General features: G+C 33.5%; 1 protein-coding gene across 3 annotated transcripts in view; it reads left to right on the plus strand.

The window, feature by feature from the left end:
- The window catches only part of LOC115451753 (proline dehydrogenase 1, mitochondrial), a 40,091-nt gene that overhangs the window by 12,934 nt on the left and 14,389 nt on the right, over window positions 1-12,768 (plus strand). For 2 of the 3 annotated variants that reach the window (XM_037436771.1, XM_037436772.1), the window contains exons 2-3: window positions 6,531-6,652; window positions 7,076-7,162. In XM_037436771.1, the coding sequence (XP_037292668.1) occupies window positions 6,531-6,652; window positions 7,076-7,162 (209 nt within the window). Of the gene's footprint in view, window positions 1-6,530; window positions 6,653-7,075; window positions 7,163-11,820; window positions 11,899-12,768 lie in introns of all 3 variants that reach the window. The other variant, XM_037436770.1, reaches the window with a different exon arrangement.

Here is a 12,768-nt window from a genome sequence, read left to right on the forward strand (position 1 = left end):
ACACAAAATTATTTTTTTAATTCAACCAGTAGTTCCTGAGATTAGCGCGTTCAAACAAACAAACTGTTCAGTTTAATAGTATAGATTATAATAATTATTCTCATTGTATCTTTCTTGCGCGAAATTACGGCGTGAAGGTCGGTCCTTTTGAAAGACTTGTGTGTGGTTTCAGCTCAAACATGTAGAGGCCTCTTTTAGATAAGTACTTTAATGCAGTTGGAATGTGTACACTTTTTGAGATATTCTCTGTCTCAGTGCCGGATTTATATTTTTTATGAGTGTAGGCCACTTTATTTCTGCCGCCCCATGTATGTAGGTTTATATATCTAAGTATTAATACTTAATAATTTTCCATTTGTTTGTATTATGGAAGGCACTAAAGCTAAATAAACGAATGATTTATTAAGTCGAGTGAGCGTCCTCTGAAATCTGCCGCCCCTAAGAAGCTGTCGCACATAGGCCGCGGTCTATACGGCCTATTTACAAATCCAGGACTACTCTGTCTGCATTAATGGGAGAAATACAGCTAAAGACAGCGCCCACAAGATGCAAGGACCGTTGCTGAGTTGGCAGGAATTATATTTGTTCTTTGTATGGGATCTTGCTCGACTAGGGGTTTAGTTATTAAGTAAAGCGCACCTGCCATGTATAATTAATCTTTAAATTCAATTATTATTATTTATAATTTCAGATCGCTTTTATAAGTTTTTTCATTTGCCACGCTTTGCGGATGACAATTGATAGACTAACACACCCCCGCGTTGATTTAAGACGTCCTCATACTTTTTCTGAAACAAGAGATATTTTCATTTTTACGGTAGAACCAGACAATCTTTTGTAATAATATATATTTAAAAAAATATATGTTTAAGTACGTAACTTAAAAAATAAATATGAGAATTGTAATGTCATTGCAGATTTAGTTTAAGCCGGATTTACACAAATATTGTATTTATAAGTACTTATCTGTTCATATCTACATTGAAAACCGGCGGTCGACCAAACAAGGAGGTGACAATGTGTACCTATCATAATCGAGGTTAGTTTCGCACTGGTGATTTAAAAACGCTATTGCCGCTCCTTCTATTTTCTTAATTATTTAATTTATATAAATTCGTTTTTAATTTTTTGTAAAACCTAGTGTTATTGTTTTTGTATTATTTCAAATACAAAATATTTTAGTAAATATATTAATTACTAAAATAAAATTTCTTTATAAAATTTTAAAGGTATAAGTATTTGAAATACTAACAACAAAATACCCCAGCGTGTAGTACTAATTTGAAATACCAATTGCAAATTTAATTTTTAAGTATTTTTATTACAAATAAAAACCTTTTTCTAAAATGGATAAAAACACTGATACTAACTAAAAGTGCGATTTAAAAAACGTTTATAAAACTTTAAATATCTAATGCGAAAGCAATCACAGTACCACATCGTGATGTTCGTTAGTTAGCATCGATTTAATGTAGTTAACTAAATTTTAAGCGCATAGGTTAGTGTACAGCGAACGCCGGCTGTTTCAGGGTCATTACACGTTTCCACCAGATTTGTCCAGTTTTATAGCATAGGCCGGCAAATATACAGGGTCATTTTGACATTGCGTTACCAAAATGGAACCATATACTCGTCTTCACCTTTACTGACATTGTGCCAAAAATCATCCATGAATAATGAATATTTTCACCAAAATTCCTGGTTTTAGTTTTCTGATTTTTTGATCATTTTATAGTTTAATGCGAATATGGCGTATGCGTGAGTGTATTTTTGACTGAATGTATGATGTTGCCGCAGCGACCAATTCTCTTAGAGTATTAGTAGTGCCATTAGGACACGTAACATTAAAATTACTTTTTATTAATATTTATTTTGATCGAAAATTACACTTTTTTATTTTACATCTACGGCTCAAGTAATTTATTGTAAATTGTTATTTTCAAGTAGATAAGTATGTGGTTTCATTTAGTAACGTAATGTCGTAATGACCCTGTATACTGGCCAATTGTATTTTTACACAATTATGCCGGCCTGTTTAAAGCGGATATACATCGGCTGAACCCGGAATGCAACACACTTACGTGGACCACTGTCTCGGGTTTAATACTTTGTATACAGTGGTGATAGTGATAGCGGCGATAGCCTAGTTGGGTGTGGAACGGACTGCCGAGACGAATGTCCGCAGGTTCAAAACCTAAGGGCACACACCTCTAACTTTTCTAAAAATTATGTATGTATTCTTTGTGAATTATCGCTTGCTTTAACGGTGAAGGAAAACATCGTGAGGAAACCTGCATACCTGAGAAATTCTCTATTACGAATTTTCGAGGGTGTGTGAAGTCTACCAATCCGTACTAGGCCAGCGTGGTGGACTAAGGCCTAATCCCTCTCAGTAGTAGAGGAGGCCCGTGCCCAAAAGTGGGACAATGTATAATACAGGGCTGATATTATTAGTATACAGTGGTTGCTATTCGGGCGGATACAAAATATATCCTGTCACTAGCAAATAATACCCACCTATAGGCATATAATATACCTGATATTTGTATCTTTTTCCTCTTTGGTCTTATAACAGGGCTTCGTTGCATGTTCCTACATGTTTGGAAATAAATTCTTTTTCTTTCTATAGTTTTATTATTAATATATTTAGAGTATCAACCTGTGGCGGAGGATCTATATAACCTGATTCCTACGGGCTGCCCTTTATGTAGAATTTCCGTAGAATCTAACGGAACGATTTACAGACAGCATTTATGCATATTAGTACTTATATATTGTGGCAGGTTCCTTTATGGAAAATGTCACCTTTATCACTAGTACTTATAACATTTTCGGAAATCTTTCCTAATAAACCTTATGGTAGGAAGTGCTTATCCTTTGCGTTTGTTATAGCCAGTAAAATTATTATAATTTGGAATGATTTAGGGCTTTAAAATTCATGAAACTCGCCACTCAATCTGCTCATTTATAAGTTTTTATTTAAACAGTTGTGCTACGATAGTTGAGCATACTTTTGCTTAAATCAAAACTATTTAACATTGTGTGACTCCTTTTGGAATTTCATAGTTACGATGATTCATTAAATAGAAGGAAAATTGTATTATTTAGAGGTGCTGGGTTTTTTCTGGTTGAGTTTGTCTTTTGATACGAGATTATTGCATTGCTATTTCGTAGATTCATATGCGGAAAATGGCGATGTTTATAGTAAGCCGAAACGATATTGTACTCAATGAAAATACTTGTGGTCACCAAACAAGTCACATGGAGTAAATTGGGTGGACTATAGATTTTTTTTTGTTTTGGTTTGATTTACTCCTTAAGAAGACGGCAAAGGCTCTCAGCCATACAGCCTGGACCATCGACTATCTTTTTTTAATTTTCCCTTTTTATTAGTAAGGCAAAGGGTTCTAGCCCATACAGCCTCGACATTAATGGTGTTTTCAATGAAATTCAGTTCGTTAAGGTCTAAGGACCATAGACTTATGTAACCTGTCATTTCATTCAAGTCAGTGTTAGGTGTTACTGTTATTTAAAAAAAGGCGGTTATAGATTAAATAAGAGCGAAGTGTCAATGAATCACTGGCCTCGCTAAGGAGGCTAAAATTATCACGTGCGTCTCATTGCTTATGGACCATAGATATTATAGATTAATTAATTAAATAGTAATAAAATCCCCGTTAAATTCATTGAAATTGAACTCTTAACCCGATTAATCTAAAGTTTAGTTCCCTAGATCTCATGACATACATTTTCACTTCAAAAGGTAGGCCTCAGTGCAAAACTCACGGCCGTACGGTGTCAATGAACCCAGCATGATAAAAAACTGTAGAACAGGTTATGCGAATCATGACTAAAATTGCCACAGCAATTTGTACCTTGCACGTGTGTTAATAGAATTTTAATCAGTACGGTTGCGCACGCTGAAAAATTCAAGGGATTGCAATTTGACGGGAGATTACTGCCAGGATTGCAGAAAAGCGGTACGGTTGAAAACGCATCCAATTTGTTTCCATTTAAGATTTAAAATTGATTGCAATAATTCTTGTTGTCGGAAGTCGAACGGAATGCTATGTACGATGCAGTTGATGTTATTGATACGTTAAAATACTGGTTTTCTTTGTAACAAGTCTTTTGGGGTACGAGAAAGCGTGTAACTGGAGATCAAAATGTATCCAGTTTTGCCAGGCTTGACGTTTAGAAATCGGCTTTATTTTCCTGTCAGAGAAAAGTGGCCTCTCTGTATAATAGTTTGAATTTTTTATGCAACTGGATGAGATCAGCACGCCGCTCGCCTGATAGTAAATGATACAAAATAAGTTTCTTGACTCATTATTGTTATTTATTTTTATCAAATATTTACATAACATAAAATCTAACTAGAATTATTAAAATTCGTTAAATAATTAACATGTTATGTCTTTGAATTTTGGTATAAGAGGTAGGTGTCAAGGAACTAACTGAGTACTAAAATCTAATATTACGTTGCCCGACCCAGGACCTCAGAGCGGTAATCAATTCGCGCAATATAACTACACAGCCCAGTCAGTCAAATAATGACAATAATACTAAAAAAACATTCACGTCGAATTGATTACCTCCTCCTTTTTTGAAGTCGATTAAAAATAGTAGCTCTAGAATAAAAATCTGGTTAGCATTTTAAAAATTATCAACTACTATATAAATTGAAGAGACAGGATAATTTTACCGTTGTCGGCTCGCTTGTCGCGATCACACTCAAGATTTTGATGCTTTTGGCAAAAATGTTGGCTCAAACGTCAGGTTTTTTGTTCCGGCCTTGATGGAAATATACATTTGCGTCGCTAATTGTTTAGGGGCACGGCGGGAGGTGTTACAAAATATGTATTTTTTTACGCCATTGGCAAGAGTAATAGATCGTTTTGCTATTCCTGTCCTTAAACAGTAACAAAGACTTGAGAAGCAAGAATTATGACTTGGACGACGTTCTTATATTCAGTACTTAAGTCTTATAATCAAGTAACTCTAGTTTCAATGTGTTAAATAACCCTAAACCCATATAACAACTAGCTTTTGCTCGTGGCTTCGCCCGCGTGAAGGAGTTTTCTGGGATATATTTTTTTCCGACTTACTTGATATGTGTCGTTATATGACCAAATAACACAAAATCATTATAAATTATAGCCTATGTGTTGTTCTGATGTATAACTAATATTACTGTGAAGTTTCATCCAAATCCGTTCAGTAGTTTTTTCGTGAAAGAGGAACAAACATACATACATATATACATCCATCCTCACAAACTTTCGCGTTTATAATATAAGTAGGATGACTAGAGAAGCGTAAGTATTTGATAAACCTGATTATATTGTTATGGCAGGTCAGTTATGATAATAACAGGAGTATTTCTCACTTATCACGCACTATCATGACCTAATCCGTCACGCATCGCAGGAGTCGTCGATAAAAAATCTAACGTAGATTAGTTGCCGCCTCGCTTATTCGCAATACGCATTCATGTATAAAAATTGCAATTCCGACTTAGTTGGCCTTATTTTTAACAGACCGTAATCCAAGGGCCTTGATGCGTACATTTTACTTTTTACTTTCATGATGGCAAATTGTCCCTTTGAACTAATAGGTAATCAGAGAGCAAGATCTTAACTATATGTATAATAAAATTCATGTATAGTAATGCAGTAAATTACGAAAGATGTCTTAAATTTGACTGATAGATAATGTTTTAATGAGACCGGGGATACGAAGTATTTACTAAAACAAGACAAAAGAATATTTTAAGCGCCTTAAAATACCCAAGTTTATTTATAAGTATGTAGTCTTGGTCAGTTTTCATAACGTATTACGTGTCACCTTAAAAATGTGTAAATGTTTGAAGTTATTTTAGATTTCTTTTTGTTTCGTCTCAGCCAAAAACTAATTGACGTAATGTTTGGTTCAATACGTAGTAAGAAACAATGTTTGTTTAGATTTTTGGGCACGACGGTGATACGATTGTATTGTATATTTAGATTTCTGTTCATTTTTGTTAACAAAACTGGGAAGTGGGGACTGAGAAATATGATTGACGGTATGTGACCTCGTTGTATTATTACTTCTGTAAGACGAACAAAAGATGTTTCTTTTGGATTACAAAATCTGGCAAAAGACTAGCTGCCTCGACTGACTTTTTCCCGTCTTGACTATGAATTTGCAGCGCGCATTCTGTCAATCGTAAAATTAACTTTTCTTAAATTTTCTAACGTTCCGCTCAACTTCCTTAATTTTTTTCTTTCATAAGATCCTTCTCCTGACAATTACAAACCCAACAAGAAAAAATGTGAAATCGGTCCAGCCGTTCACGCGTGATGGCGTGACCAATGGAAATAGGAATTAATTTTTATATATATAGATAAGGAACTTCAAAGACTCTTTAATTATGGATATGTTATTTTACATATAATGGTGCGTGTTAAAAACCACTCTATTGTAAAAAAACTTAGAGCTGAATATTGGAGTTTAATGCAGGAATAATATCTTGTTTACTTTGTCAACAGTTGATGAAGAGGCTCCGTCAGGTGGTGGGCCAGAAGTTATTCGAGGTGATCATGAAAGCCACCTTCTACGGGCAGTTCGTTGCTGGCGAAGACCAGAACACCATCCGTCCAACCATCGACAGGTAATGGAGTTTTAAAGACTTCGAGGAGACAAATTAGTCGTCAAATATAGGAAGAAGACATTATTCGAAAGAAGAAGCATTAAAATATAAACACGGGAGATAAGATAGTCATTTTATCAGTATTTGAGCACAAGTGCATTAAGTTTAATTATAATATGACCTCTATTAACGTTATAAAATAGAATACTTTTGAAGTACTAAGAGCCATCATTTTGAGTTTTATATATGTAAATTATCTCTCGCTACAGTGAACACTAGGGTTGGATCTTTAGAGGGAGTAATTAGTTATGTAAAATTACGATACGTCGCCATAGACAATAGGTTCATGAGCATATCATGATACATCTATATAAACCTAGATAGTATATAAACCTCATTTTCCTTAGAATAAAAAGTGGGTTAATATTAAACTTCCTCCCACAGGCTGCGTTCGTTCGGCGTTAAGTCGATCCTGGACTACTCCGTCGAGGAAGATATCTCGCAGGAGGAGGCGGAGAAACGCGAAGTCAGGTAATTCTTACACTTAAAATTTTGGTGAATACTACCAGTACTGCCACTTTATAATTCTTACTTTTTAACATTATTCGAGATGATTATTGTGTTTGGATTTTTGCCATGGAATGAATTGTTTTTTTTTTAAGAACATAGGCTCTTGACAATAAGTTTTCACCTCTTAAAGCATTTAAAAAGACATTTGGTTATTGGATAAATAGTTAGTTAGTTGTTCCTGATTCAAAATTTTTTGACGCAAAAAAATGCAAAGATGGAGTATAGTGAACACTAATTATTACAATACTAAGATTCAGTAAGTGTCAACTCTTTCCAGACAATCTATGCACGTAGGCATATCAGATAACTTCGTGGTAGAGGAGAATTCAGACTTAGCATGGTCTGGACCCGTCCCTAATTCAGAATCAGGCCAGTTAGTTACCACGTTGGACGGTTTGACTCATCCAGTGGTATGGTACACGAATCCCGGTTCCGCAGCGGTTTTAGGAGAAAACCCACGGTACTTGAGTGATATCATAATAGACATCAAATATGTACAATTCCACACATCGCACGTTGATTTAACGACAGCAATGTTTAGAAATATCCCCAAATAACTAACCAATACCGTCTCAAATATTATAATATACATTTAGTCATCGAAGAACTTTGCCAATTTTTGAATGTAAGCACAGACTTCGACGTTTCTCACCTGAGTAACTTTGTGGGTAAAATAGCAACAACGTTACTCAAGTGAGTAACTTCCGTGTCAAGCGCATACATTCAATTCAATATCCAAAGTAATGATATAATGTATAATTTATAATTTGCTAGTATTTTACCCGCATAGAAACCAAAAGTTAACATTCTAAAATGGATATATTATGTTTTTACCCATAGATCCTGTTTGTTTATTCCCCAAATGACACTGTTAATACGCACATAGATTGAAACCCATGAAATAGTATGAAACATAGCTTAATTTTAGTAATAAAAAGTGACAAAGTATTCCATAATATCAAATTTGAATGATTTATCATATCTTGTGAGAGTTATATGTAATCCTACGTAATTAGTGTTTTTTTTTTAATAATTTGCATGATTATAAAATGTAGGTAGATTTGTAACTTTCACATTTTGGAGGAAAACACTTTACTCCATCCGTGATAATGAAGGCCACAAACTCTTCGAAAAGTCGGGGAAAATTATAATATAATAAACCGCCATAAAATCCAAAAAATATTATTTTTTATTTCTAACATTCGCGTAAACATATGAAATAATTTTGCTCAATGTTATTGGTTTAAAGAATTGTGAAGGTCTGTACATTTTGTTAAATCGTCTATTTTTTTTTTACAAAAAAGACCTGGTTGCAAATATAAGTATTTTTTTTAAATTACGTCCAATGATGTTCAAAGGCATAGTAAATATAGGGTTCATTGAGATATCGAGTTATTTGGTATAAAAAATGTATCATTTGGAATAATATTCGTCCGGCACTATACAATCAGACCAATTAAGCAACCTTTGAATATTAATAAAAAATACAGTCGGATTGAAAACCTCCTCCTTTTTTGAAGTCGGTTAAAATAAAAAGGTATTTTGTGAGAATCGGTAACATTTGTAACAAATCTGCGACCTTTTAATTCCTAAAATATGAATCGATATTCGTTTTTTTGAGATGTGTGTGTATAATCGACTGGAGTTAAAAATAGTACGTCATTAATGCACGCTCATGACACTGATCAAGGTCAGGGCTGATCGAAATATTTTAATATTTTCTCAGTGGATTGAATTTGAATAGCAAAAACGTGTTTTTAATGGCTTTTCTATTCAAGGATAATCGGTTTACTTACGTTTTATCTTGTTGATGTGTGGATTTGCTAAAATATTAAACCAAGGAATCTAAAAGTCTTGATTCGCGAAGTAATTTGACCACGAGAGCTCATAATGCGTAGATCGGACCGCCAACAGCTAAAAAAATTTAAAAGTTGTATAATTGTAAAATGTGGGTAGATATGGTAACTTTTACTTTGCGGATAACTAACACCTCAGTCTCCCCCGTGACTACGAAGGCTGCAAAGTCTTTAAAATCCGAAAAATAGTTTGATTTTAATGTCTAACATTCTCGTAAACATAAGAAATCATAATTTTACCACGTATATTCACTAATTGTTGCGCGGTATTACTTATTTAATTTTACGTTACAAAATTTTGTGTAAAATCAGAAACATTTTTGTATTCATAATTTCAAGCCACTCTCAAATGGATTTTGTTTCCTGAAGAAATTTTAAATTTTATATTGTGGTCATTTACATTGAGTTTAAAAAAAATACGTCCATAAACACCGAGGTCGTATTTAAATTGTAATATTTCACGGAGTTTCCACGTTTGTCTCTCGGTTAGCAACTGATTATGTTGGTTCGTGATTTGCCGCGTTTCGCCGCACACGGTTGCATTGTTGTGATAATGTTGTGAACAACCTTTGGGTAACTTCGGTCACATGTTGTTACGTAACAGACGCCATAAGAACTAAGGACACGAATTTCCACCATATTGATTGCTAAGTGTGAAATGTTTTTGAAATTATTGTTATCTATACAGTTTATGCGATGATTTCTTTTTATTCCTCAAACTTATGATTGAGTTTAAAAGTTCTCGCTCGGTTTTAGTATCATGCAACGAAATGTTTTTGTATATTCTTTAGATAAAAGGTTAATTTATTTTTCTAATATAATTAATATTGACATACATGTAGGTGACGTAGTTAGTAATGTAGAAATGCGGCCTGTCATCGAACTTAGGTCCTCGTATAGGCAATCCGTGGACGTACCATTTATTAATTAAATGTAATATATTTATTGTATTAACTAGATACAAAGACATTAAACAGTATAGTTATAGACGGGGCATCAGGACCAAATTTGTGCTCCAAAATTATTACCAATTCGTAATAAGTCGTTGTCTTATTTGAAACTAGCGACCCGCCCCGGCTTCGCACGGGTGCAATATTTCTCCACTATTTAATGGATGTTATTATACATATAAACCTTCCTCTTGAATCACTAACTATTAAAAAAACCGCATCAAAATCCGTTGCGTAGTTTTAAAGATTTAAGCATACATAGATAGGGACAGAGAAAGCGACTTTGTTTTATACTATGTAGTGATGTCCGTGTGACAAGCCACAGCATTCATAGATATTATTACAAAAATAACATATTTACAGAAAATCTACTAATATGCGCATTAAAATAAATGGAAAAATTATGAATTATTTATATAGGTGTTTTGCTATTTCACGGTAGATCGAGTAATCATCGCATGTGCGCAAAATTTTTGTATGACAATTTTGTCAATGTTCGCTCTATATAATCTAAGAACTCTTTGACTAGATATGAGTGATTCCATTTCTTACCTGGTTATTTTCTGATGCACGCTTCCTAGCCCGTTAAATGTTTAATCAATTCCTCTTCCCATAGATTCTATTGTTACCTCAAGTTTTATTTGCACGGTATTTTTTTGTGAATTTTCGTAGGATCTTGAATGGTTTAACATTTGTTTTGTTATAGGTTTTAGTTTAGATGTAGGCATAAGTTTGTAAAGACCCCAAATAAACGTTATTTTCTTCTTATGATAGCATAATATAAGGTCTCAATGTGCAAGATAGGGTAGGTGAGACTGTTTTGTCTGTTATTACTGCCAAGCATTATTGTGTGGGTCCTTAATTGTGTGTTCAATATGGAAGATATTTAAATGCAAATAGTTTATTAAATCAGACTTATAAAGACTCAAAGTATGCACAAAAATAAATAATATCACAATAATTATTTTAAATTTAAAATTTACCAGGTTTACTATACTTGTATTGTACTCAGTTAACTTAATTAATTACACTGATATATTCATTTTAAACAAGTATAACATAAGAAGGTACTGATTAAAAATTATAATCACGGACTAAGGATGTCTAAGTACATTAGTTTATTTTCAAAATATATTTTTGTAAAAGAAATTATTTGAAAGAGTCCAACAAAAAATAATAACCCACAACAAACATTAATTATACATTCTAAATTATTGAAATTAAATCGCGCCTATTGCTTACCATAAGCTGCAAATTCTCAGGTTATCCTGAAGTATAGATACACGCACGCACACATGTATTTTTAAGTCATTTCCAAAAAAATAAGACAAAGACATCGCGCTGCGGGTAAAAAAGACAATACCCATATCGTTGAAGTATTGATTTAAATGAATAAATATTAGATTATTTGTTTTAATATACTATTATTGTAGTTATATTATTATGTTTTTATTTTATTATTTTTAATTAATTGGCAAAAGGTAACCCGGTAGGAATCGGCTTGTATGGACGTTATGCCACTGGCGAGCAGTTACGTAAATTATTTTCTGAGAGTGTAATAATACAATGTGTGCAACGTATTTTATTACTCTTTAAATTATAATGGACTAAGTCCATTGCCGTTTATTTGATTGCATTAAAACGATAGGTTAAAACAATACGGGGGCGCTGCAGTCGAACTTTATTCTGATTGGACCAATTTAACGATCGATTGTAATATGTAATCGAAATCTAGACCTAGGTTGTCTCGGGTACCCAAATTTTAAATACTCAGATATTCATAATTTAAACTTATGATTTCGCCTTATTTCAGTGGCAGTTTGACAAGCGAGAAACTAATGGAATTAATTAAGCACGGACCAAGAAACTTACAAGACCTTGTTTTGACCGGGTTCCTTTTTTCTTTATTTCTCAGTTCTCATGTAGTAAACACGTATCCTTGACTACCTCACATTTCAGTCAGACATTGTAAGCCGATCATTATTATTTGACATTGAATTTATGTATATTGTAACGTCTTAGCGTAACTTGTATGAATATTCTTTTGTGAAGCAACGTAGCGTGAAATATCTCTGCGGCTACATCGATTAGTTTAGTCTTCGATCAGTAATTTAGTCACGATTTACTGCTTATTTCAATAGACTATTTTCTATGTTTGATATTGTACGGTAAAGTAAATAACATTAGATATTATGCGCAAAGGGCATCAGTATTGTATAGTGAACAGCAATTCATATTATCAATTGTGAAGAATTGCATCAAAGCATTTTGCTATCTCTTTCGCACGCGCTCACCAAAATACCAGTGACGTCACTCGTAGGCGATAGAGCGTTCCTTTTTTGAAAATTTAATAAATAATTAAGTAGATACGCTTTTTATTAGGTTTGAAACACAGTAGTGGTTTGAACAAAAAAAAAATGGTTTATTATTAGTATGTACCACGATCATTTGTTTTCATAATTTTAGTTGCAAACATGTTTGTGGTAAATATGATTGCTAGCCAAAGTTTTCGTACATCACGCGATACGTGCCGTCGCAGAATTTCGGTATCAACATAAGACAATGTTGCTTGTTTGTTTACGAAAATTGCGACTCAAGCTGTGTACACTGTACATATTATTCATCATAATTAAACGTGGTCTGACAGTGTTATTTTGGTATGGATAATGCTCAACGCAAAACACTTTGGGGTTTTAATAGACTAACTTTGAAGATACTTATACTCTACATGGGCGCCGCTAAAATTAGTTTTAGGGAGGTG

This window comes from Manduca sexta, chromosome 9, assembly GCF_014839805.1.
Source record: "Manduca sexta isolate Smith_Timp_Sample1 chromosome 9, JHU_Msex_v1.0, whole genome shotgun sequence".
NCBI classification, from domain to species: Eukaryota; Metazoa; Arthropoda; class Insecta; order Lepidoptera; family Sphingidae; genus Manduca; species Manduca sexta.